The 26,214-nt window shown below is 36.8% G+C and overlaps 1 protein-coding gene across 1 annotated transcript in view; it reads right to left on the bottom strand.

Annotated features, from left to right (window-relative positions):
* Positions 1 to 26,214, bottom strand: part of ADK (adenosine kinase) — a 288,796-nt gene that overhangs the window by 205,666 nt on the left and 56,916 nt on the right. The window contains exon 3 of the mRNA XM_009322457.1: positions 12,198 to 12,276. Coding sequence (XP_009320732.1) covers positions 12,198 to 12,276 — 79 coding nt within the window. The remainder of the gene's footprint in view (positions 1 to 12,197; positions 12,277 to 26,214) is intronic.

The raw sequence follows: 26,214 nt of genomic DNA, 5'->3' as shown, positions 1-26,214 counted from the left end.
CCGCAGCTGACAGCCTGGTAAATTAAAATAAACCGGCACCTATTTTCTCGTAGTATTTCGGCCTGCAGGTTGCAACAATTCAGCAGCTGTTACAGAATAAGCTGACCCATCTTGAGATCATAGGTGAGAACTGCTGAGGCCACACAAAAGTTAGCTTTTTTGATCAATCACACCCACTGTAGTCTCGACTTGTACACAAAGTATTTTAGAAGCTTGAATAATGAATAACAACAATATTAAAAATTTATGTCAACAAGTTTCCTTCTTTGTTTAATAATAATCTACTGTAGACTATGGAATTAATCTACAGTCAAGCAGAATTTCTTCCACATAAGATGCATGAAAAAGGCAGAAAATCACAGCTCATCTCAGAGTCCAAGTGAGCTCTGGAAAGTTATCTTTAAAAAAAACCTCCTTTTATTTATGAACTAAGCATATGAGATCGCTCTGATTTCAGGTTGTATTTTTAAAAGACAAACTAACCAGCTTAATTTATCCTACAGCACATTTGTACCACTATAATGACAGTGAAAGACTTGTGTTTGTAGGGTTTACAAATATATCTCAACTTATTAATGCTCCTGCTGACAGAATTCGAGAAGATTATTTACTCTTGTTATTTCATGTATTTGTCAGACTGTAACGTCACGAAGAAACTCAGTATAATTGGGTGTAGTCATTTCACTTTACTAGGAAATCTAAACTTAACTCTTCTTACACAGACCAGCATGTAATATAAAGTATATCTTTTATTAGTAAATACTATTCAATTCTAAAATGTCCGCATCTAACTCCTAAAGATGTCTTAGTAAATCAGAGTGGTCTTCTAATTAGAAAAATGGAAAATATAAAAATGTGCGTGTAGAAGCAAACAAGTTTACTTAGTTTATTTTGTTTCCTAGGGCAAATCTATAGCAATTTGGGAAAAAGAAATGCAAAAATACTTGAAATATTGTTCAGTTAGTCCCAATACCGTGGCATGTGTGAGGACGGGGGAAGAGTCTAAGGTAGATACTGTGAATAGCTAGGGAAAGTATGCAGAATCTAGCTATTATGCGTACAGGACCCTTCCTTCACTCAAGTGAAAAACATCTCAGAGTTAAAAGCACAACACAAGCACAGCATTCGAAGTGAATACAAAGCTGTCAACTTTCAGTGCTTCACTTTACTAGGCACAACATAAAAAGAAACTAAGTGGAGCTGCTGCATATGTGTTTGTGCTTTAACAAATTTCGAGTATACAAGAGGCATATTTTTCCTTTAAGGTCTTGTGACTGTTTTGAACAGAACCCCAGCAATATGGGATAAATATTCTGGTAAATATTCTCCTACAGTTGTTTAAGATGATAACAGGCCAAATCCATCTAAATACTATTTTGCAGCAAGAATAATTAAACTGTGAAACTCAACGCATATCAATGAGGTCAAATTTTAGAAAGCTCTTTTTTAAAAAAGACTAGACACATATACCAATAATAAGAATACCTACAGGCCAACTCTAACGGGTCAGGGTGTAAGTCAGCTACTGATGGAGTAGTCCTAGGATAAGTCTTCCCGATTGGGAGTTCACTGCATTATCCCACATCCTTTCTTTGAACGGAATAGCACATAATGCTAGTCACCGCAAAGGCCAGTGAAACACAGTCTGCTGATGGGATTTGTAAGGCAACCCTATATGTTTTTTTGAAATCATGCTCAGGGTCCTTAAGAAAAAAACAAAAAGCAGCACTACCGTACCTCCTGATGAACCAATCAAGTTACCAGTCCTTATCCCTTTGCATTCTTAAAAAGACTAGGTAAATTCCTATGTTAAATTTCTATACTGATAAACCACTATTATCTCCATCGTATATATAAGAAAGAGAAAGGTATACTATTTTACCATATGGCTACAATGCAAGTTAGCAGCAAAGTCAAATTCAGAACTCAAAAGTACAAAACCAGACATACATGCACTTAGATTGAGCACAAGTTATTGAAAGAGAGAAAAGAATGGTTTTAGGCAACAAACCTGTGAATATATCTAATAAATGTGCAAGGAAGTTAAACTAATATATTTAAACTTTGTGAGGAAAGCACTAGGTCTCCAGAAATAGTATATTATAAAACCTGCAGAGTTCTTAGCTAACAGCAAGATTTTCAGTGTCCTTGTTCAGGGAAGAAAAAAAAAAAAAGAAGTACACTTTCAACAGGAAGTATTCTAGAGATGTGCAAGAAACCCCTGTAACTTGGCATTTCAGATTTCCAGGGCAATTAACTCCCCACTGTATCACATCACTTAACATTAATTAATTGCTAAAGATGTAGTTATGTAACTTATTGAGCTGCTAAGGATAAAACAGCTCCCGAGCTCCCAAGACTTGAGTGGCATGCCAAATTAATCAGTGAAGCACAGGGATTTACCCTCTCTTCTGAGATTGCCAAATCAAGCAGTCATTCTCCTTCCAGTGTCAACTAATGGGAACAAGTCAAGTAAATGTCAGTCAACTATTAGAGTGCCATCAGCACACTGCTGCATGGACAGCCTCACGAAGTGAAAGGTTCTGAGAAAGTCCCATTGTCGCTCTGCGTACAAAAAAGTTGGAGGGTTCACAGCATGGCACCCTTGGAACCAGGTCCCCTAGAGGTGGCTCACTGATACTTCCAGCTGTTTATTTCTTCAGGATAAATCCCAGCCTGCACCTATTATTGTGTTACCTAAAGACATCTTTATTTTCAGGATAAGCATAAATTAGGGAATGTACTAATAAATCTCACTCTCATATATAGCATGACTTACAAGTTAGGGGTGGCATTGGCTCAGGGGAAAACAAAACCAAAAATCAATGAAGTCTGAGTCCACTCACTCAGCTGGACATTAGTTTAGGGACAGAGCCCAAATTCCTTTGTTGCTTTTGAAAAAAACTGACAAATTTTTACAGCTCCAAAACATGGTGCTAACATAGCTAAACAGGCATAGAAGCTGAGTCAAGCAGCAGGCAGCTGAATTGCATCCCCAGGAAGAGCCAACTGCTACCATTTATACAGTGCCTTCTGAGTCCATGTGGGTGACTGATGTTTGATGACTCTGGAATATGGAAACAGTTTTTAATCATTTAAATACATTACAATTTTGGATGGACCAACAGAGGCTGCATATGCACTCTGAAGCTCACTCAAACACACTGAGAAGGAGACGGTTTCAAGGTTCTATCTGAATGGATTTAGGGGCAATGTGATTTGTACAGCTCTTTTTACTGTTTTTCTAAAGTGACTTCAGACATGACGTATTCAATGACATTTTTCCCACAATCCTATTGATGTTGCTGGCCAGGGACAAGACCTGAAGAAATAAGTGGTTGTGGTTCTGGTGCATCAAACAGGCAAGTCCATGTGACGAGCAGCCAGCCACTCAATTCCATGCCAAAGCGATGCACATAAGGACATTTGTCTTGCAACGTTTAACAGTTACCATCTGTCTCATAACAAAGTCTGTTGTAGACTAACAATGGTGTAACTGAAACTGCCTCATTTTCAAGAGGACAAATTTAGGGACCTGGCATTGCAGAATCTGAAAAAAATGCCACAGGCTTTTTGGAGCTTCAGTTTCTGACCATCCTGGTACTTGTTGAAACTATATTCCCAGGCCTATGGGTATACACAGAGAGCTGTATACAGTTATCCCCAGTATGCAACCAGTACTGGTGTGCAGAAAAAAGCCTTGCTATCAGTAACCTTGAAAAGTTAGGTGCTCCACCACACTGCTGCATCATTTACTTTCAACATCTGACTCACAACCATAGAAACAACGTGTGGGCTTCCTGCACAAGCACAAAAAAGCTTGAGAAGTACCCAGCTTTGTAACCTGGGGGAAATTTGCTTTGAATTTTGCAGTTTGCCGTAACGATAAAGTGTTTTGTTGCTTTTTTGAACTATTCCAGGTAGTTCTGAATAAGGCTTTGAAATTGATCTTAGGTACAGTGGAGTAAAAGGTCTAGAAATCTTCCCTAAGGCTTTCAAAAAAATCTAGACAGCTCTCAAATATTACAGAACTTCTCTGATTTCTGTACCAATCAGCTTAGGCATTACACCAATTTCCCAAGCTGCGTGTTATAATTCGGAAAAGGAAAGGCTGGCTGTTCCATCAGAAGCACAGACATTGCTGCGGTGTTTGACACAGGCTAATTTGGAAACACACATGAATGATAGAAAATATCTATCACACATGAAATGAGAGAATAAATAGCTTAGGAAATTGATGTGACTGGCATGTGACGCTGTCCACCGTGACACTATCCATGGGACATCATCTTTGCAATAGTGGGAAGAGCCATTGTTGTATTTCCAGAGAGACAAACTTAAACAACTATTTTTGTCACTACTGAGGCACATTTTGCTATTCCTTCGCCAAGAACAAGTCTCACTCATTAGGACTCACCACAGCACTGGGGACAGATGCTTAAGAGATTCAGTTTACTGGCTAGTAGCATATAAACTTCAGCAAGGTATAAATAAGAAGAATTTAGCTATAAGTCCTCTGTTTCATCATCTTTTATGTTGAATAGGTTTGAGAAGCAGGTACATGCACTTGCAGGACAGCACAGGGTACCGGCATTGTCGCTGACAGGGGTCCACGCTGGTGGAATGCTACACAGGCGCAGCACGGCAGAAACATGCGGGAGCTGGCACAGAAGAAAACACATGCCTTGGGATTGTTTTCTGGCAGAGAAGGTGAGGCTATACCCCTAAGTTTATTAAACCATACCAAAAAGAACAGAAAATGGTTTAGAGAGCTTTTTCATACGTTTTTTTTCTTGAAAGCTGGATTGAACTATTGAAAATATTGGAAACATATGTCTGCTGGGGCCACCAAGCCCATCCGAGTAGGGGGATGTAATGAAGCTGCTTAAGGAATATCGAGCACAAGGCCAAAACTAACTCTGAGGAATTTAAGATTCTGACCCAAATGGTTCAGAAAGCACAGAGCCTACCTCTCTTGGAAAAAAATAGCCTATTTCCTTTTGGTCAACAGAAAGATACAGAGCTAAATGTTCTCTGCTTCACTAAGTAGGAGGAAAAGGTTGTTTAGGGGACTTGCTTGCACTTTCTGGGAGCACTATTCCAGAAACAGTTTTTGGAGAAAGCTATTTGTGGCATAAGTGAATTTAAGCACACAATAAGCAGAACAGAGAACATTTCTAGTTAATGGCATGAGGGATTCCATAAAACAATGGTAGGTCCTGCAAATTTGCATTAACATCAAAAAATTGAGAGCATGCTTGGGGTGACCTCTCTGGTAACTTTTCCTTTACCTCTCCCCTAGTTATGCATATTCAATACTTTTTGAGGCCTGCTCCCGAGCCAAACCTTTCTTCCTGCTATGCCTCAGTCTAATCAATTGTATTGAAGTAAACCAGAAATTTTCACAAGTGAGAAAAAGATTAAATTCATTACAGTTTTATGCCCATTTATACAGAATGATAGGAAAGTGAGAAGGAAATCACTAAATGACTGAACATTGAAGAGCTAATGTGTAATGGACTTTGTCGACTACATACCGTGAGTGATGTTTAGCCAAGGGTACTACTTTGTAGATACATACAAACCTAATTTTAAAAGCGTGGAACCAGTTTGTGATGAGCTAGTTTTATGTTTACAAGATTACAGCTTCTATTCTTCAAAAAATGCAGTTCTGTCTGCAAGTAGTTTTCATAGATAAATTTGTAATTTTACAGACTATTTTTGGATTAAGCATGACATGACTCGGTAGACATATGTTTAATATAAAGCCAAGGTTTGGCTAATTACTCACATAACAAATAGTAAAAATTGAAGAGACATCTAAGCCTTCAGCACATACTGCTTTTTATAAACAAGCATGAATCAGTTCATTTTTCAAAATTAAATTCTCAAACTTGTCAGTTTATTAGAATGCTAAAAAGTACAATCACTTTAGATTAACAATCAAGTTAATCATCATTGAAGAATAAAAATTGGGATAAAGTTACAAGCCCTTGAAATATAGGCTGATACTGGGAAAGTGTCATACTTCCCTGATGTACAGAAGACTGGGACACAAATGCTCAACATAATTTAGCATCATATTATTCTCTCTTAGTGTTATCCCTCATTTAAGTCATTCCAATCAACACATTATTAAGAGTAAATAAACACATACTCTAGTTTAAAACCAAGCTTCTTTAAAGTATCTAACAACAGTATGTAGGCTTTTTGCAAAAATGTTGCACAACCACAAAAACCAAAAGCTTATGATTAGATAGCAAGAGATAGTGCAGAAAAAATGGGGAGTCATTATGATTTTCTGAGGTGTGTATTATAAAAACATTATTGTGAAGTCCCAAGAGTATCTATATGAAAGCTTCCCGAGAATTGTAACTTGTTTTTCCCTTATCTGCCAGTCCTACAAATTCAACTTGAAATGTTTCAAGCTATGTTCTTCCAAGTTCATGTGGCATCACTAGTAATAAAACTTGTGCAACAAGAATTTCACAATTCCGGTGAGGATGAATAAATGATAGAATATAGCTCTCCCTAACTGCTAAGTTAGATCCACAGCAATAGCAGAATTGTTCGAAAGAAAATAAGCTATTAAGAAATTGAGCATAAACCAAGAACAACCAAACCTTCTGAGGATGAAGAATGTGGCATTCTTTATATGCACTTCCAGAAAAACAAGAACGAAAATGTGCTGTTTGTTGCCAAGGTTGTGTTGTTTAAAATCCAAGTTATAAAATTCTATCAAGTTAGACTTGAAATCCAGCACTTGAGTTAGAAAGATAAAACTTCAAAAGACTACTTCTTGCAGTTCTAACCTCAGCACTCCAAAGTCAAAATAAACACTGATAAAAATCATGCAAATATGGCCTGGTCAGCAATACTTGCCCTGTCTGCAAGCTATCTGTTTTAGACACTTTAAAGTCACAAGCCCTATTAAAAGATTCAGATTTTTTTTTCCTTCCAGATCAATGTCTGTTGCTAGACAGGCACAGTCTTAATTAAAATTACAGAAGGAAGCTGTGAAGTAGTAAAATACTGGCTTCACAAATCTGAATTTAGTTTGTTGGCAGAACTCTAAAACAATACATTATTTATGAACTGCATGCAGTTACATGTATGCATATTTTATAGATTTAATATAATGGATCCAATCATTTGGAGGGATTGCAAGAGCTCAGATTAAAGCAAGATGTCACATATCATATTAGATATAAAGCCAAAATTTAATGAGACAAGTAAAGGTCAGAGCAGCACACTGCAGTGTGCACTCTCCTCCCTGTGTTTAAGCATGCATCGTAACTTCAACTTTAAACACAAAGCAAAACTAAAAGTTAGTGTAAAAGGGTAATCCCAATGCCAAGATCACTAAAGCAAACACGAAAGTTAAACTTTAGTTTCTATTCCAGAAACTAAGCGATTGCAATTCAGTTCATCATTTCTAGTCCTCATTTTCCAAAGTACTATCACACAATTTTCAGTGATTGATGCCTGATTAATTACAGCTTGATCCAGCAAAGTTTGAAGTTATTAACACTCCCTACTGGTGGGTTAAGAAAAAAAAATAATAATCCCAACAACTGTGTCTAATAGTAACATAGCACCTCTAGAAGTGCATTACCTGCACTTTTACTGATAATCTGGATTCCAATTGTTTTCTGTATTGTACTGCACTCAGGAAAACCCTCTACCATTATTCCTCTTCCCTGCTCCCCATTCTTTATGGTCTGTCTCTATTTTTCCACTCAGTACTACAGTCTTAAATGAAAATATATTTATTTCAATAAGACTTTTCCTTAAGGCCTTAGAAGTACTCAATCTGTTTTAGTTAGCCATCTTTTCTCTTCCAGGTGAAGAAATTTACACCCAAGAAAGATGAGAGTGGACAAGGAAAAGTAGACTGCTAAGGAAGAAACAAGGATGGGACAGTGACGGACGCAGAATCAGAGCAACACTGGGATTTTTATACTGGTTTTCTCTTTCCACATTACTTATTTCCTATCCTCTCAGTTTTGTCTTATCCTGCATGTGCTTTTCTGTCTCAATTTTCTTTACTTTTCTGTCACTATTCCTCTCCTAGTATGAATTAGTATTTCCAAGACATAATTGCTGCTAATTTAAACTCATTAAGGAATGACTAAACTGTAATTTGATTTATTTTATCTTTTCCATGTTTATGCCTGTTACTGGAATACATCAATCAGTCCCCCTGCCCCATTCATAACATGAGTTAGGTCAAACCAAAATAACTTTGACTTCCTCACTCTTTTCAAGATCAGTATATGTCCAAATAACTTGAATATCCCAGAGAACTTGAACATAGACATCCTATCTCACTGGCTTCAGTACTGCTCCTTATTACTTTTACATTGCTCTTGGTACTCCCTTTCACCATTTCAGGTATTTTAAAAAGATATTATTGTACTTATAAAAACACTTACATAATACACTTTGGAAAAGCAAGAGTGTGATACTTCCAGGTTTCTGCCCCTTTATCATTTATCTTCCATCCTCTCAATTTTTAATCCAACAGTTTTCTGTATTTCTTTCGCAACAGAATAATTTTTCATTTGTTCCTTCCTTTCCTCTTACAGAGATTTCCCTCTAATGTATGTTTTGACTCTGCTTCTGCATTTTATTTTGAAAAAATCCGTCTCCTCCATTGTACATTAGAAGCATTTCTTCAAAAAAATCCTTTCTGTTGTCCCTGACATGTTCAGACATTTTTCTTTTTCTGACCCTGCTGAGATACCCTGTCTACATAATGCCCACTTTGGGCAGTCAACATTCAGCTTTTTGATTCTCACAATGGTCTCCAACCACCGCTCACTCCTGCAGCGTACCACACACCCTACTTCTGCTCTGCTGCAAGACAATATTGAAAAAATACCAAGATTCCCTTTAGCACCTTACCTGCCAAATTTTTTCTTCAAGGCTGCACTTCAGATCTTTCTGTTAACACAGTAGGAAAAAAAAAAACCCAACCTAATTCTACTCTTCACAGCTTGACTGCAATTCTAGTTAATTCTCTGTAAACTTCTAAAAATCTTCATTTCCATTATAGTTGATGCTGCTTTAAATTTTAGTTCCAAACCCCATGATTTAAGCTTCATTTGCTTCCCAGTTTTCTTCATAATTCAGAGCTTCTTCCTATTGCCTCTTTCTGTGATTACCATCTCAAATTTCTCATGCATGATAAATACAGTATTTCTAAGACATCTTCTCCCCCCCTCCCTTTTTTTTGTTTTTTGTTTAAAGAAGGTGGCTTATCCTTTTCAGGAACAGTGATACAGTCTTGCTTGAGTAGAGCTCACAGTCTTACAGATACGAAAGAAATATCCAAAATATATGAGCATGTATAACTGAAGTGATGATCACCACAGACCATGTAAGCAAGCATATGACAGTTTCATTTTCCCTTTTTAAACACATTATATACTGTAAGTTTCCCCATCCATTTTGCCTTTGGGTATTTTTGTTTCAATATACTGTTGCTTTTCTGACCCTTAAAACAGCAGACTATTTGAAACAAACAATTCAACAACCCTATTTATGAGTTGCTTCTTGAATTCTTCCTTTTTTTTTATTCCAATCATTTTATTAATTGCTCTCCAATTTTCCTACTCACTCCTTAATAATACACTCTTCTCGCTCAGAAATGAACTTTTAAAAAAGCAGTTGCCAGACTTCAGAGGCCATTTGTTCATTTCCAGCCATTCTACTCAGACAGTTGTATTCCATTGCAGTCAGGCTTCCAAGGATGCTTTTCTTTAACATGCTGTTATTTCTCACCAACTTTTAAACAGCTAAAACAAGCTTTTTTAGTTTATGTCTCTCAGTTTTTAGCATGCTTTTTCAAGCTTTTCCCATAAAATAACACAAATTGAGAAATTAATAAGAGCTGTATTCTTAGGATTTCTTCCCCACACGTCTTCTCGCAGAGAATCCACTTAGAGTGTGGCTACCTCAGAGCTCTGAACTTATTTATTGGTCCTTTACTTCTCAACCACCAGTCAGGTTTCCTGAATCAGTCTTTGCTTCCTCCCATTACTTTCAACAAATAAATATATATTTAAGTTATTCAGATCTAAGATAACTTACACACTTATTCTTTCCAATATGCCAATGAATAGTGCTGCAAAAATTCTTCCAGAATTTCTAATTTAATTTTGGGTTTACATTTAAACTATTTTTTCTATCCTCACATTTTTTTTTCCTGCTAAAGCATACAGAATAACAGCTTCTTTCAAGATTTCCAGAATTCTTTTTTTTCCTCTCTCTCTCACACTCCCATCCCTCTTTCTAAAGCCTCTTAGTGATGTTATGTTATTCATGCACAACTGTTTGAAGTTTCAATCTTATTTGAAACAAAAACTAGGAGATGACAACCCTTCTGGAGACAAATACAATTCCAGATGGCAACTGGAGCTGAATGAGGCTCTCCACTCGGAGCCAAGGTAAAGGGAAAAGTTCACTGACAAAACCCGATCAGTATAAGAAAGGAGCATTGACATAGAAACCCCTACATTTCATTGATTTAAATGTCATCTTTTTCATTGACTCTATACAGGTTCTGTGTACTTCATAGTATAATTATTGAACAACACCTGGACTGACAGATTAAGAGGCAGTTAAGTATGAGACATAGTTTACTAATAAATTAGCTGATGTCAAAGAGGTCACTTCAAGGAGAGATGGCAATAAAATCCTGGGCTCTTTGAACACTTCAAAGTTTAGAAACTCTGAGCCTACCATATGCATTTGCTTCTAAATCTCCTCAATCTAGATGTAGGAATAGAAGCAGAATTTCATGCCTCTGAAGTAATAAACAGTTGCAGAACTCCCTCCAAAAAGTTGACCTCTAATCAGCTGTCATGGAAGAGATCAACAGCATTCCACCTCTACACCATCCCCATAGGTCAAGCAACAGTCATACTGACTGAATCCAATGAATGAATGAATCCAATAACTTGAGCTCTCCTGATGAAGAGGTTTTTTTAAAGTATCAGAAGCAAAAAATTGGCTTGACCACACAGTTAAAAAAAAAAAAAAGCCCTGAAAGCTGTCTGTATGTAAAAGGCATAACCATTTCAGAATTATAATGCTACATACAATAACACACATGCAACTTAGATTTCTCTCTGTTGTGAAATATTTTTATCACAAATATTTTCAAGACATTTGGGTTTTCAGAAAATGGAAGCCTTAGTAAAGAAGCAGTAACTATTTTGTACAAAGGAGCAGTGATTATTACTGTAATGAATTTTTCCTTTTTATTGGCTGGGGCAACCTTTGTTAAATTATAACTTAATTTCTTCCAAATGTGCATTTAATGCTATCTGGCAGCAAGTTTTAATTATATAGGAAGTCTGGAAGTTAATAAGCCAGGATCGTTAACAAGAAGGTTATAAATACAGTTTGTATATTTTTATTTATAGGATTTGTACATCTATCACAATCTAAAAATATACACACAGGTATATGCTTAAGAGTATTGTGACAAAAGGCATACTTTAGTTATAGAAAAGTTAATATACCTGAAACCAAATTCATCATTACTGTTGTTCATCATACCCATAGCCAGAAAAATTATATTTGTATAAAAAAAAGTTTAACATTTCAATCTTTTACAGACAAACTTTCAAGTTCTTACAGGATAAATGTGGTTAGAATCACAGAACAATGCAAGGCTAGAAGGGACCTCTGCAGGTCTCTAGTTCAACCCACCACTCAAAGCAGGGCCAGCCTCAAATTTAAATCTGGTTGCCCAAGAACTCATCCTGGTACGTTATTAAAGTCTCCAAGCACAGAGATTCAACAACTTCTGTTCATTGATTCTCATTGTGACTTTTTTCTCCTCATTGGAAGATTCCTCACTGCAGCAAGGGACCTTGCCCTTGCCTCTTATCCTTCCACCATACACCTCTGATAAAAAGCCTGGCTCAACCTTCCTTAAAACCCTCCCTTCCACTCCTAGGTACATTGCAGTTGTAACTATAACCTTAACAGAAAGTCTGTGAAAAGAATAAAGAGCACAACTTCAAAATAAATCATGTCAGAAAATACAAGCACAGTCTGAGCAACAGAATCACAAAGCACCCACTCAGCAGTGCTCATGATGAACATAGACAATACAGAGCATCAAGTTGATTCAAACTCAACACTTCAAATTATCAATAATTCTTTTTTAAGGAAGAACAAACCTGGGCCACTTTAACGGAATTTTGAGTAGAACCACCAGCATGATATTCTACTTTGAACTTTTTCACAAGTTCTTCAAATCTGTTAAAAAAAAAAGTGGAGAAGAAAAAAGTTAAAACTCTACTTTTTTTTTGTTTGTTTTCAAAAGAAGACATGAAGATTAGAAGTAGATGACATCATGTTGTTTGAAAACAAGAAATTCAGACACATTAGCTGTTACATATGGTGCAAGCTGGAAACATCTATTTAGGTTTTGTCCAAATTACAAAGCGAAGTGTGACATCAACTTGAATCCTTTACCTTGAATTTGCAAGTGGAGCGAATAACTGAAGAATCATAGAATCATAGAATCATAGAATCATTAGGGTTGGAAGAGACCTCCAAGATCATCGAGTCCAACCATCAACCCAACAACACCATGCCCACTAAACCATGTCCCTAAGCGCCTCATCTACCCGTCTTTTAAATACTTCCAGGGATGGGGACTCAACCCTATCACTTCCCTGCTCCTGCTGGCCACACTATTTCTGATACAGGCCAGGATGCCATTGGCCTTCTTAGCTGCCTGGGCACACTGCTGGCTCAAGAAAACACTATCTGAAGCATAAGCTTGATTGCAATGAACTGTTGATTGATAAAATATATGCTTTAAGAAAAATTATATAAATGAAGACATTCAGATACTTAATTCCACTTCATTAAAGCTAGACAGAACGTAAAATTAAGTGAGAAGATGGAGGAGATCTGGTGTCTATTTCAAAATTAACTTGACCCAAACAACAGTGCTATGTTTTAAGTTTTCATCTGAAATAGTATATTTTGACACTTTTACGAACAAATCTACTAGTATGTGAGAAAATCTGATAACAGAAAAGCCAAGTGTCTCCAGATGAGCTTTCAAATCCTTCAAGTCATACTACTTTGAAAACAGCATTCTCTGATAACATTCAGTAGTATATTATTAGGTTTGAACATTGAAACAAATATTTGGACTTTTAACAGAAATATCTACCCTTGTATTTCAGATCAAACTTCATGGTTAAGACCCAGATAGAGTTCTATAAGACACTCTTCCTGGTCTAGGGTACTTTTTGCATCTCTGATCACAGTACACCACAGCTTAAGAACCAGCCTTCTCTCTAGTCAGAGGTTGTAGAAAAGGGAAGTGTCACAGAAAAGGAAACTAGAATGAGCGAGTTGTGGAGACTGCAGGGAGGCTGTGCACAAATACTGTATCATGCCTTTAAGTTCTAAGCACACTTCAAAATGAGTGAATTAAACAGCAGGATTAACAACCTCAGAAGACATTAGACTCGGAGAGGAGGACTCCTGCAGGCAAGTTAAAATGGTTACTGTAAAATTTGTTTGCACATTTGAGGTTCAAAATGACCTCAAGGTCGACCCTAATGAATAGCATAGATTTGCCCTTAAAGTCTGTTAACTTTAGATGTTTATCTTTAACAAATGAAGCTTGCCCAGTTAGATGTATTTCAACATATTTTATGGCATTCACCTTTAGCATCTTTTAAAACAGTGATACATCTTTATTTCAGACACAGTGAAAAATTAACACTATCTGCCAACCCTACACTTCCTCTCCCCCTCACAACCCCAATCTCCTCATAGTATGTGAACAATGGCTTTGGGGATAGATTTTGTCAAATAATGACTTTTTTTTTTTTTAAGAGGTTTTGATTTTCAATACCATGTTACTAACAAGACCGTTTTTATTTCTACAGTACTTTCAATTTAAAATGTTTGAATAATGAGCTACTCACCCTAGCAAACTACCGATGGGCAGACAATTAGAAAGAATCAAGAACTAAATTACTACATATGATTTTCACAGTTATCCACACTACTAATTATCCACCAATTCTATGTCAAGCAATTGAAACCTCAAATGACAGCAAGTAGCTGAGAGTGGGAAAAAATAACAAAAACCAACAGGTCTCCTAACAATTGCTTCTCAAGCAAAGACATACAAACCATCATGAACCAATTAAGTATTTTGGCAATATTTTTTCTTTAATTCACATTTTACCTTTTCAATCAATTTGAGTGTGTACTGCGCAAATCACATGGTTATTTTTGTATTCTTGTATATCTACAAGCATGCCAATTGATATTTTAATTCCTTTACCTAAAGACATCGAATGTTTCTATGTCCGTATTATTTAATGCCATGTTAAACCTTATAAACTTAGAGTACTGTAGTTGATCACCTACTTTAGGAGCTCTAAATCTAGAGGATTATGTATTTAAACACTTATCTCGTAGTTTGAGTTAATAAAATAGGTGGTATCTGAATTTGGGAAAAAAATTGCAAACAGCGTTAAAATACTGTCCATATTATGAAGATTTCAAGGTGACAGCTATGTAATCTAAGAAATAATCTGAACAAATTATTTTAAAATTACTTAATAGAATAAGACAAACAATGGCAACTGTCTTTCACTATTTCAGATTGAACATTAAAAGACCTAACTCCTTTTCTTCTTATTAAGATAGTGAACTCAACACCTCTAGAGGTCTGTTATATAAAATAGAAGATGAGTTCATACAGCAAGAAAAGTAATTTTTGCTGGTCATTTTCCATGACACATCAAAAGGACGATATAAATTGTGTTGTTTTAATCCACAAGAGCCTGATAACAAAGCTGTATCAAGAATGACCTGAAAATTAAGAATGCCAATAGCTTTTTATCTTAAGAAAATGAACGGTTAGATGGACATTTTTCAAAATGTCAGCAGATGGCACAGGCAGCGTGGGAACACTGACTTTGTCACTGTCTGCTGTATGTCTGACCTGCAAAGAGAAGACTGTCATTCCAGCATGCCTCAGAAACATGGTATTTGCTTTTATAAAACTCTCCATTTTAAGGAAGGAAGTTCAACTGTAGAAACTGCTCTGAGGCCTGGGAATGCTAAACAGAGCTTCTGTGTATGCTTCAGGACTAAGCTGTTATCACACTTTGGATAATTCAAGAAAATTAGAACCTTATGAGCAAGACTGAATAATATTTTTGTTTCATGTTCTGCAATTGTTGGTCTGAGTATTTCTTAAGGCTGTGCTATATCTGAGAACTGTGACCCTTCTCCTGACCTAGTAACATACCATTAGCTTAAATAACAGAATAATAAATCCCACAATCAGCACCATATAGAGGGGCCCCTATTTTTGGTACCATGAATTTGTTCACCACATTACGGCGTATTTTAACAAAAACAAGTTTGCATTTGCAGCAGCATGTGTTTTCAGCTGTGATACTGCTGATCAACTCTAGCACTGACCAAAGAGGATATGTTAATGTTTTGCTCAATTATACTAAAGGCAATAGCACTTCTGTCAGTTGCTTTTTTTTCCCCTCCCCTTTTGTAAAGAAGGTTGACTCCTAATTGAACTCGATACTGAAAGGTGAGCTTTTTCAGTAGCTTCACTTTTTACAGAATTAATGGCTAGTAAAAAAAAAGTATAACACGGTAATGGAAGAAGCTATTTTATAAAAGAATACAAACAAGAATGAGAATAAATTTTTTAATGCTTTTTTTTTTAAACAAAATACACCTCCTTACATTACAGGAGGTGGGGGCTTGTTTTTAAAAGGCAGAGACTCCTCTTACATATGCCATACCATTACCTCAAACTGGAGACAGCTGTTAGAATTGCCCCCCAGTAAGTATCACTGCTGACAATTTCACCACCCTGTTTGTCACTCAAACCATTCATAACCTGAGAATCACTATTCGTCTTCTCTGTGTCTTCTTACCAAACTATGTTTAAACCTTACACTATTGCTTCCCATAGCACCTCTTAGAAAGCATGATTTCCTGTACTATACAGATAAATGCACTCATCTTAATATCCTATCCCTTCAGACAGCTGCAAAGATCATCTGTGTCAGCTATCCCTCTGCCCAGCTCGCCTCTCTCCACACCCCACTTCCAGCCCCTTCTCAGTCATTTCAGGCAGAAGCCACTTTTCGACATTGTCAAGGCCCTGCAAAGCGTTACAGCACTGAACACATCCTTCATTCGGTACATTCAGATTTACAACAGCCTCAGGGCACACAGCAGTCAACAAAAATACCTTTTCTCTCACTAACCCATAATATCATCCAATGCCCAGTTACTAGAATTTTCTATGAATATTAGCAGATCTACTTTAAATCTTCCTTCAGACTATCTTTCAGCATAATGTCTAAAAAAAGTCATCAGCAAGGCTGTGTGATTTCCCGAGGCTATTCTCCAGCCTAATGACTGGCAATCCTCTCCTGAATCAATACCCATCTCTCGTAACTCGCTTTATACACAAAATCAGAGGCTTTTTTGAGCTGGGACTATCTTCTTGTTCTATGTTACACAGCAACAAATACAGTCATATTTGGCTCACCATGCTTTCAAAACCAAACTGACAACAAAATAAGCACGTAAAACATTCCCTACAACTGAAGGCAGACAACATAAGGCAATGGAGCTGCAGTAAGAAAAATTAAAGCAATTCAAGTAATGCTGTTAAGGTTTTGGACACAACTTATATTAGACTACAAAGAAACTCTTTTTGAAGAGTAAAATGGCCATAGAATACCAACATTTAACTGTCTTATACAGAGAGCGCACCAGGAAAAAACAGTTCTGATGCGTACGTCAGAAGCTACTTCTACCTGCAAGTAGTAGAGAAAAGTAATCTCTTGTTTTTCAGCAGGGTGTGTTGCCCTGGATATCTTTTGATATATCTGCTTATTACCCAAGATGTACTCAATAGCATACATCAGCAGGGAGCTACACTTTAAAAAATCAGCTGCCAAAAGCAGCTAGAGAGGAGAGAAAAATAATTTTTGCCCTTTTTTCTGTTGTATGCCAGATAATGACAGCCTGAATGTAAGACAAAAATCTGGTTATTTTGTATAATAACACAGTACGTATTTTGTATAATAATAATACAATACAGTGGATTGTGCATTTTTATTTGGTGTTATAAAAACCTTCAAAAACACTAAGATGGAAACCTCTTAAATAATCAATAAAAGGTCGCAAGTTGCACCCAAGTCTGTAACGTCTTTCTCTTTGGAGGTAAGTTGGGCCTGGGAGGCAGCCTTTGTCAATCCCTCTAGAGAGGAAGGTAGACTAGGATTTGGTATGTTTTCAAGCTATTGGATGAATTTTAATTAGATTTTAATTAAAAATCATAATTAATGGCAATTCTGACACCTTTCCCAGATATTTATTTTTAATTGCAAGTATAGTCATATTAAGACATGGCACTAGCTTAAATGTTCCGCTGTGAGGAGAACCAGGCTAATACACTGTTAGATGTTGGATCCTTTTAATTGCATTTTTTTAAAATCTACTTAAATCTTCAAATTATGTAACCTGTGTCAGAATGTCTAAGAAATCACTCCATAAATTAAATTAAAAGTAGGTGAGCATCATATTCTACAATCTGTTTTAATAATACTAAAAGCTCAGTAAAACTACAAAAAAGTATCAAATATTATTTCCATTTTTGGAGAAAACCCTCAGGGAATAAATCAACACAAACAACTAAATAATGCCAAACCTGCATCCTGACTGTTTTGCAGGGCATGGCAGAAGTAGTTATGCATACATCTGGACAAGCCTGTCGTCTGTCACATTCTCAGTTTCATCACAGCCTGGGCCAGTGCCAGAACGATGCAGGCAGCCACACCACCAGGCAGATGGGGCACATGTTGTAGAAAGACAACCTTCCCTGGTCAGTGTTAGCAGGCAAGCTGAAGCCCTCATAATCTGATCCTGCATAAAATCTAATTCAGATTTAAGGAAAAGGTCTAGTCTTGAGATGTAAACATTATGATTAAGCCACAAGGTATTATTTTTAAACAGAAATAAAAGGGAGAATACTTTAGGACAAATACTGTGGGTAAAAAGAAAAGTAATTCAGATTTTTAACTCTAAAGCGTGTACCTAATTTCTCTGTCTAAATTGTGCAACTCAGTGTTCAAAGTTCAAACCCTAGAAAGGATAGTTACATATATGAACTATTTCATCCCTAGTCTTTGACGTATAATCAATTAAGATTGAGATGCAGATATAATTGGTTGTTCTTACTTAAAATTGGACCTGAAAGACCAAAAATATTGCCTTTTAGAAATGAGGTACGATCACAGAGGTACATGAGAAAACTGTGTAACAGCTGCTTGGCAATGACTGACTACCCAGAGCTAGTTCTTCTCCTTATTAGCTTGGCACAGAATTAAAAGAGCTTGGAAACGGGCAGGGGAGTAGAGGGGAAGAATGAAACATGCTAAAAAGGAAGTATTGGAGACAGGTTAGCACCACGGACATGTAACGCAACAGAAAGCTAAACGTGTTAGGAATATGATTGCTACAATTGAATATAGCAGATTATCATATTTTTCTCCTTTATTTACTAAAGTACAGAAAACAGTGACTCTTCATGGAAGTATTTACTGTTGCAAACTAGAATTTCACATAAAGTATTTTCCTAATCACCTCATCCAAACAAACAGCAAATGAAAAAAGCCAGTAATTCCAACCAGGTTAGGATTATGAGTACCAAATGTTAATATATGAAAGAAGAAGAAAAAAAAAATGCATAGGCAAATTGCAAGATTCATAGCTTTGAAATATTTTACCACAAATGTTAGCGAGGTTGAAAAAAATGCACTTAAATGTCAGTTTGATAAAAGCCAAAAGAACATTTTCCACATGTGTTTGCATTTAGGCATATTGAAACAAGATGGAAAAAGTAACAGTCATTCAAATGTAAGGTTAAAACATCAGCTCTTAAGGATCATGATTTAAAGACATTTCTCAAAGTAATTTTTTTTTCTTTTCTCAGCAGAGTCAGGCAAATTTATGCGAGTGTTCTTGAAAAGCCCCCCCCCTATTCCAGATTATCTGAATATCTTCCTCCTCTACATTATCTCAAAAATGTACATGATTACATGCAGAAGCATCAGCCACCACAAGGCAAGTTTTACTGTTGATATTCCAAAATGCTGTAGGAAAATGAAAAGAAAAACTATACCACTACATTATTAAATGTTCACATTTCTAACTGTCACTAAACACTACAAATACATACACACGTTACATATACACAGAATACCTTCACGAACCTTAAAATATGCGTATTATATATGATTACTATAGTATAGGTCAAGAAAACTAAAATTTCTCTCCCTCTATTAAATTTCTAATCAAAACATTGTAAAAAGTTTCATCTGAGTATAGGTAATCAGAAATACTGTTAGAGAATTTCCGTCAGTTCAGTAATTCACTGCAAGTTTATGCTTTCCCCTCCACTGTCTTTTTGGAAGAAGATCTTCCAAATGATCAGCCAAGACTCAAAAATGTTGCAGATACATCTAGGGATGTGCACCATAGCATTTGTTGCAAAACACCGTAGCCAGAAGTAGCTTCCTGCCCTTACGCATAGCCAATAAGGGTCAAAAGGCATTGCAGGCAGGGAAAAATAAGTAGCATTTACCTTCTTCGTCCTTGGATGCGCCAAAGTATGTTCTGGAGCACTAAGGATCGAGGTCATTTCCTTTGTTATTTCTCAGCTGTATTACAAAAACATTTACGCTTGCTCCTGATGTTCCCAGTATACATTTGGCAGCTTGTATACAAGAATACTACTTCCAAAAAACCTGTGTCATTTTCTGTTTGCTTCTCATAAGTAGTATGGGAAGAATACATACTTTCTGAGACCTACCAGTAAATTCTTCGTGTCCAAATTTCCTTGCTAACTAACCAATGAAAGGGCAAGTTGTTTTTCATGTTAGAAAGTAGTATAACTTCTTAATCCTTTTCACATCAGTAACTTTACCTGTCCTACAATAAAAATGCAGGAAAACAAGTAACACGGACTGGTTTTGAAAATAAGACTAGATTTACAAAATTAAAAGCAAATTAGAGATCATAATCCTAATTATGCAACAATCATATGAGACTGCAGTAGATGCTTCCCACTCGGCACAGTAGAGACCAGGTGTTAACTGTCAATAAACCTTCAGTGAATGCTAATTGAAACTGCTGTTTCACAAGCATCAACTTACTCTAGCTCACATCAAAGTGAAAATTTGTTTAACTTAATAGAATATTTGCCAAGAATATTTTAATATTAAAAGTATTCAGTCATCAAGAGATCTGAGGCCTTATCTTTGCTACAATTTAGATTATCTAAAGCTGTAGTGCAAATCATATTAAGCTGCCTATAAAGAGCTGACAAAAAGAAAAAAAAGACGTATGCACACTCACACCTGGCAGAGAAAAATATTTTACTATAGTAACTTTACAATTTGTACTTTTATCTATAAATACATCAAAAGAGTAAAACAGTAAAAAATAAGTTAACCAAGTTGCAAAGTTCAGATTCCAATTCAGAGTTGATAAAATATCAGAAAGTTTTGCAGAAAGAGCTGCTCCAAAACCAAATTATGAACTAATTGTTTCCATACATAACTCAGATTAAGAAGCATTTTATCTGAGTAATATTCGCTATTAACACAAAGTCCAAAACAATGGTGACAGTTGTTAACCACAATCTAAATCAATTTTTTGCTTTTTACAATAATATAAACGGTTCACGTCAATTCAACTACACTGCTAAAAACATCTATTTTTCTTCACCCCTTGTGCTATTTTAAATTATTTTACATCAGTAACCAGTCAGTAAATTTAAACCAAGAAAACATTAAAAATACATCAGGATATTTAAATAGACCAAGAAGACAGTATACGTCCACTCTAAGCTCCTATTAACATGCAGTGAACTATAATAATTTTCCTCATGAACAAATAATGAGTGCAGAAAATCCTGCTTTGAGCACAACCAACAGTAAATACCAAGCAAGATTTCTATTTTAGTTCTCCAACCTCCCTGTTTCTCTATCCAGCTCTGTAAGTAATCATAGAATCATAGAATTGTTTAGGTTGGAAAAGACCTTTAAGATCATCAAGTCCAACCATTAACCTAGCACTGCCAAGTCTACCCCTAAACCACGTCCCTTAGCACCACCTCTACATGTCTTTTAAATACCTCCAGGGATGGTGACTCAACCACTTCCCTGGGCAGCCTGTTCCAATGTTTAACCACTCTTTCAGTAAAGACATTTTTCCTCATGTCCAATCTGAACCTCCCCTGGTGCAACTTGAGGCCGTTTCCTCTTGTCCTATCGCCAGTTACTTGGGAGAAGAGACCGACCCCCACCTTGCTACAGCCTCCTTTCAGGTAGTTGTAGAGAACGATGAGGTCTCCCCTCAGCCTCCTTTTCTCCAGGCTAAACAACCCCAGCTCCCTCAGCCGCTCCTCATAAGACTTGTTCTCCAGACCCCTCACCAGCCTCGTTGCCCTTCGCTGGACACGCTCCAGCACCTCAATGTCCTTCTTGTAGTGAGGGGCCCAAAACTGAACACAGTATTCGAGCTGGTGCGGCCTCACCAGTGCCGAGTACAGGGGCACGATCACTTCCCTACTCCTGCTGGCCACACTATTTCTGATACAGGCCAGGATGCCATTGGCCTTCTTGGCCGCCTGGGCACACTGCTGGCTCATGGTCAGCTGGCTGTTGACCAACACCCCCGGGTCCTTTTTGCGCCGGGCCGCTTTCCAGCCACATATCTCTTAAGATAGTCACCCACTGATAACAGGTAATAACATGAATTTCTGTAGCTCAAAACCACAGGCAATATTGATTACTACAAACACACACACTCCCAAATATATTTTGTTTTTGTAAGTTTTTGCTAAGTACGTAATCATGTGTCCACATCTTAATTTTCATTAGGTGGCACTGGAAACTACAGAAGGAATCAACTGTTCATTATCAACATCTTAGGATACTGGGGGGTGGGGGAGATTTAAGAAAGAAAGAACCAGAACTGTTCAGAAGGGATAACATGGAAATATGTTCCTTTCACTTTTGGAAAAGACAAAAACCTGGCTCTCCTACAAGCCGGAGAAACTATGCCGGTGGGTTGACATCCAAGGATTGGATACACAGAATATACTGCTACCTGAGAAGCTGCATAAATTACCTACTAGAGAGACAATTACAGGACAATCTATAGAGTCAGTGTAGTGTACTCAAACCAGCCATAAACAAATGAGATCAGGATTTGGAAGCAGTCTAGCCACAGCAGCCTGATGTTTAGGAAAAGTTCTTTCTGCTAAAACACAGGTAAGTTTTCTCATGCAAACTTCCATGCTACTGCAGTTAAATTGATTCTGATACTTACAGCAGCTTATTAATAGGTTTCTCGAGTGTTTTGACCACAACACTATTGTCTGCAATGTAGATATGCCAAATTTCTAAAACGTAAAATATTAATCTTGATTAACCCAGTCTAAGCCCTGTGGGTTATTTAGGAGCAGCACACACTGGTAATATCAGAATCATTAAACTTGATCGGTTTAAAGCATTTTTTAGAGTGATCACAGCAATATGAGAAGATGGTTAAAACAATATAGGTTGAAGGGTCAACAGGTGCTAATAATGCAAAAATATTTCTCTGAATGACGTAAGATAAAATACTCTTTTATCTCAATATTCCATTGATAACTGAAAAAAGCAAACCCAAATGGCTAAATAATCAATGGAGAGTAAAAATTATTAGCTCTGAAGGAAACATCCTCTTGCCACCAAAACAGAGAAGCCTCTTCAGACTTGTAATATGCTTTACAAGATGAAGAGGTGTAAACAAAAGAAGGTAAACATAGATTGTAAGTAGCATTAGAAGTACCAAAGGTGACAAAAAGACTCGACACTGATGCTATTCTTTAAATCACTTCCTTTATGGAATAGGGGGTCTTTTTCCCCGTCTTTCATACAGTTCTCCCTAAATCTTTGCATAGGTTGTTTTATAAATGAATCATTTGCACTACTGAATTCTGGAATTTCAATAATAGAAAAAAGAAACAACCAGATTAACAACTTTGATTAATTACTCTTACATTAAGTTTTTTACTTGAGTGGTGATATTTTCAGCTGCAAAACAAAGCCTACCATGTTGTATCAGCACAAAACCTTCAAACGTTGAGGGAAGAGGTCAAAGGAGAAACTATGAATTGCGCACAAAGAAAAAAAATGTTTAAAATATATTCTTCAGTAGGGACCAAAACAAAGATGCTGGATAATCCCTAAAAATAATACGCTGAATGTTGATGAACTTGGGGTTCTCTCAAGGATGCAAGCCTTATATAGGGCTTATCTAGGACTCTTCCCATAAGATTTCTAGAACTAGATAGCATATTCAGATTTCAGGAAGTGAACGATGTTCTGCATTAGGAAGCAACTCTGTGTTCTTCTCTACCTGCAAAAGGTGACTGTCTTCAATTAACCTTCTTTCTTGAAAATGTTTTACTATTATACCATTACTAGGCTCTTTATCAGTCTTCCAGTTTTTGAGATTTTCATATACATCATAATACAATAATAATAATAATAATAATAATAATAGTGAGTGCATGCTTATTCTTACGGGGAGACGATAAGTCTCCATTTCAACATATTTTCTAGTTGAAGCTTTAGTTATTTGACAGAATATCTCCTGCAGAGATTAGCCTATTATTATTTGCTACAGACCCTCCCTGAAAGCAAGAAGCCCATTTTCTCCAGATGACTCATTAGCAAGCACAACAGAATGAAGTGTTCCAGCCTGAAATGCCAACAGCTAAAAATAACTCATCCCACAGCCTATGACAATTCAGTCCATCTCTTCACTCCATAGGCACAATCTCAGAGGGTCACCTTTTGGGGAAAAAAATTAGCATATGCCATGCGAGGGGGGGGGGGGGGGGAGAAGGGGCACGACCCTACCCAAAAATCACAAGTTACAGAAAAGCTGCAAGGGAATAGTAGTGCATAAATCATTTCAAAAAGCAATGTTCCAAGCAGCACTAAAAGGCTAATTCCACAGCAGAACAACAATTCATAGATTGAAAGGAAAAATCCAAACATTTGACCCAAATATGACAACATTGAGAGGCTCCCTCAGATAAAGCAGCCATTTCGACTTCCCCTGTCTGTATACACCCTGCCACTACAACACTAACAAGACATGTTTAGTGATACCCTGTGTTAGTCTTCATGCCATTATTAAGAAGCTTGTGGTCAGCTGTTAAGTTTCACAGAATCACACCAGCTCTTTTGCTGAACAGTGTTTCTAAAGAGCAGCATTTCGTCACAGGAGTTGTGCATGAAAGAATTTACCTCCCCTCCCAAGAAGGCTGGAATGAAGGAGGAAGACATTTACCTTCTTACCCTCAGCTCTGCAAAAACTAGGAATAAAAAAATTAACCTGTCTTTGTGAAGTATAGAAATACATTATTGACCAGGAAATGTGGGAACTCAGCAGCTACAGACCACTGAAGGTTAATTTCTATGTCTGGAAAGCTGCTGGAACAAAACACCAGTGCATAAGCACCTGGTAGTTAACTGTCACACAGTGACCGTTAATTGGATATCCACATTTTCTTTACAAATCAATATGCATTTCCTTCTTCAACAAGATAACTGGCTTAGTATGGAACAGAGGAAAAGTAGACCTAATAAATCTCAACTTAAAAAAATGTTCCAGGCATTTTCTCTGTGACATTCTCATAAGCAAACTCAGGAAATATGAAATAAAACTAAGTATTCTTAAGTTGTTACACCAGTAACAGAAAAACATCAACTAAAACTATAATTTTCTATATAATCAAATTACATCTCAGGCTTGGTCCAAATGTGATTATCCTGTTCTGTTTTGCAGTCAGTATTTATTAGATAGCCAGGCACCTAAACTTAGCAAAACCTAAACAGATGAGGGGAAAAAAAAAAAACAAAAGCCCAAAACACTTTGCTCAATGTTCCCAACACAATTAAGAAAAAAAAAAAAATCTTTTAAAATGAAAGCTAGTGAGGACTAGCAGTGATGAAACAGAAATTTAAGGAACAAGGACCACACAGGAAGTAACTGGGATTAGGCAGCAGTACCACTGGGGGCAGGAAGAAGGTGTCTGAAGGTAACAGAGGATCAAAAATGTGAAAACCCGTCAGCAGTGTAACTCCAGTGTGGCAGCTGGGGGAGTTATGGGAGCAGGAGGACGTGTATTTCTCTGAAATATAGCAGTAAGGATGACAAATGTTCGATGCAAGGAAAATGTACTCTTTTCTACTCAAAAGTAATGAAGACCCCAGCTGTCAAGTCCAATTTCGGTAGCCTACTTTGAGATGAAAAGCAGGTTGGAGAATTAATTGGAAGGCAAGTAGAATAAGAGGTATTAAAACATGATGTATAAGAAAAGATTGAAGAAATTTAGTTTAGTCAAGAAAAGAAATGTCTAGAAACAAGATGGACAGTTGAATAATGACTCTTACAAAGAAATCAAACAACATTTCTTCATACCCCTTGCAGGCAGGTAGAAATGAGCTTAACTATGACTTAGACTATATATTACAGACAGCTAACCACATGTAGGAGACACCCTACGTAGAGGAGGGAGAATCTCCTTCACTCACATTTTGAGAACGGTTAGACAACTTTTAGTTATTCCAGCTACATATGTTTAGCTTGGTGCTATACAAAGGACTTGAAGCTCATACCAGCCCTCTGTGTCTATAATTAAAAGTACAGGAGAAAACAGAATGACATTTCCTCAGTTTTCTTATCTCTAGGTTGAACAGGCCTTTAATCTTCTACACATAACACCACAAAAGCTCCCACAGGAGCGAAACCAACATACAAGGAGATTGCAAAGGAGCTCACCACACACTGAAGTTTTGAAGAAAACGGAAGTCAACAACTTTCATTTCAAGTGTAATCTTTCAGATTAAGGTCACGGAAGATAAAGAATACCCAGGCTGTTCAAGAAATCAGGCAACTGTAATGAAGTTCCACAGAAACACAAAGCAATCACAACCACTTCTCCAAGTGGTAGAAACATTTCTTTAACTTTCCCTAATAAAGAAAAATATCATAAAAATAACAAAAAAAATTTCCCAAAACTCAAAACTGTACCTAAATCTC

Source organism: Pygoscelis adeliae, unplaced genomic scaffold, assembly GCF_000699105.1.
Source record: "Pygoscelis adeliae isolate BGI_AS28 unplaced genomic scaffold, ASM69910v1 Scaffold244, whole genome shotgun sequence".
Taxonomy (NCBI): Eukaryota; Metazoa; Chordata; class Aves; order Sphenisciformes; family Spheniscidae; genus Pygoscelis; species Pygoscelis adeliae.
The sequence above is the reverse complement of the archived record's forward strand: the minus strand, read 5'-3'. Positions and strand labels throughout refer to the sequence as shown.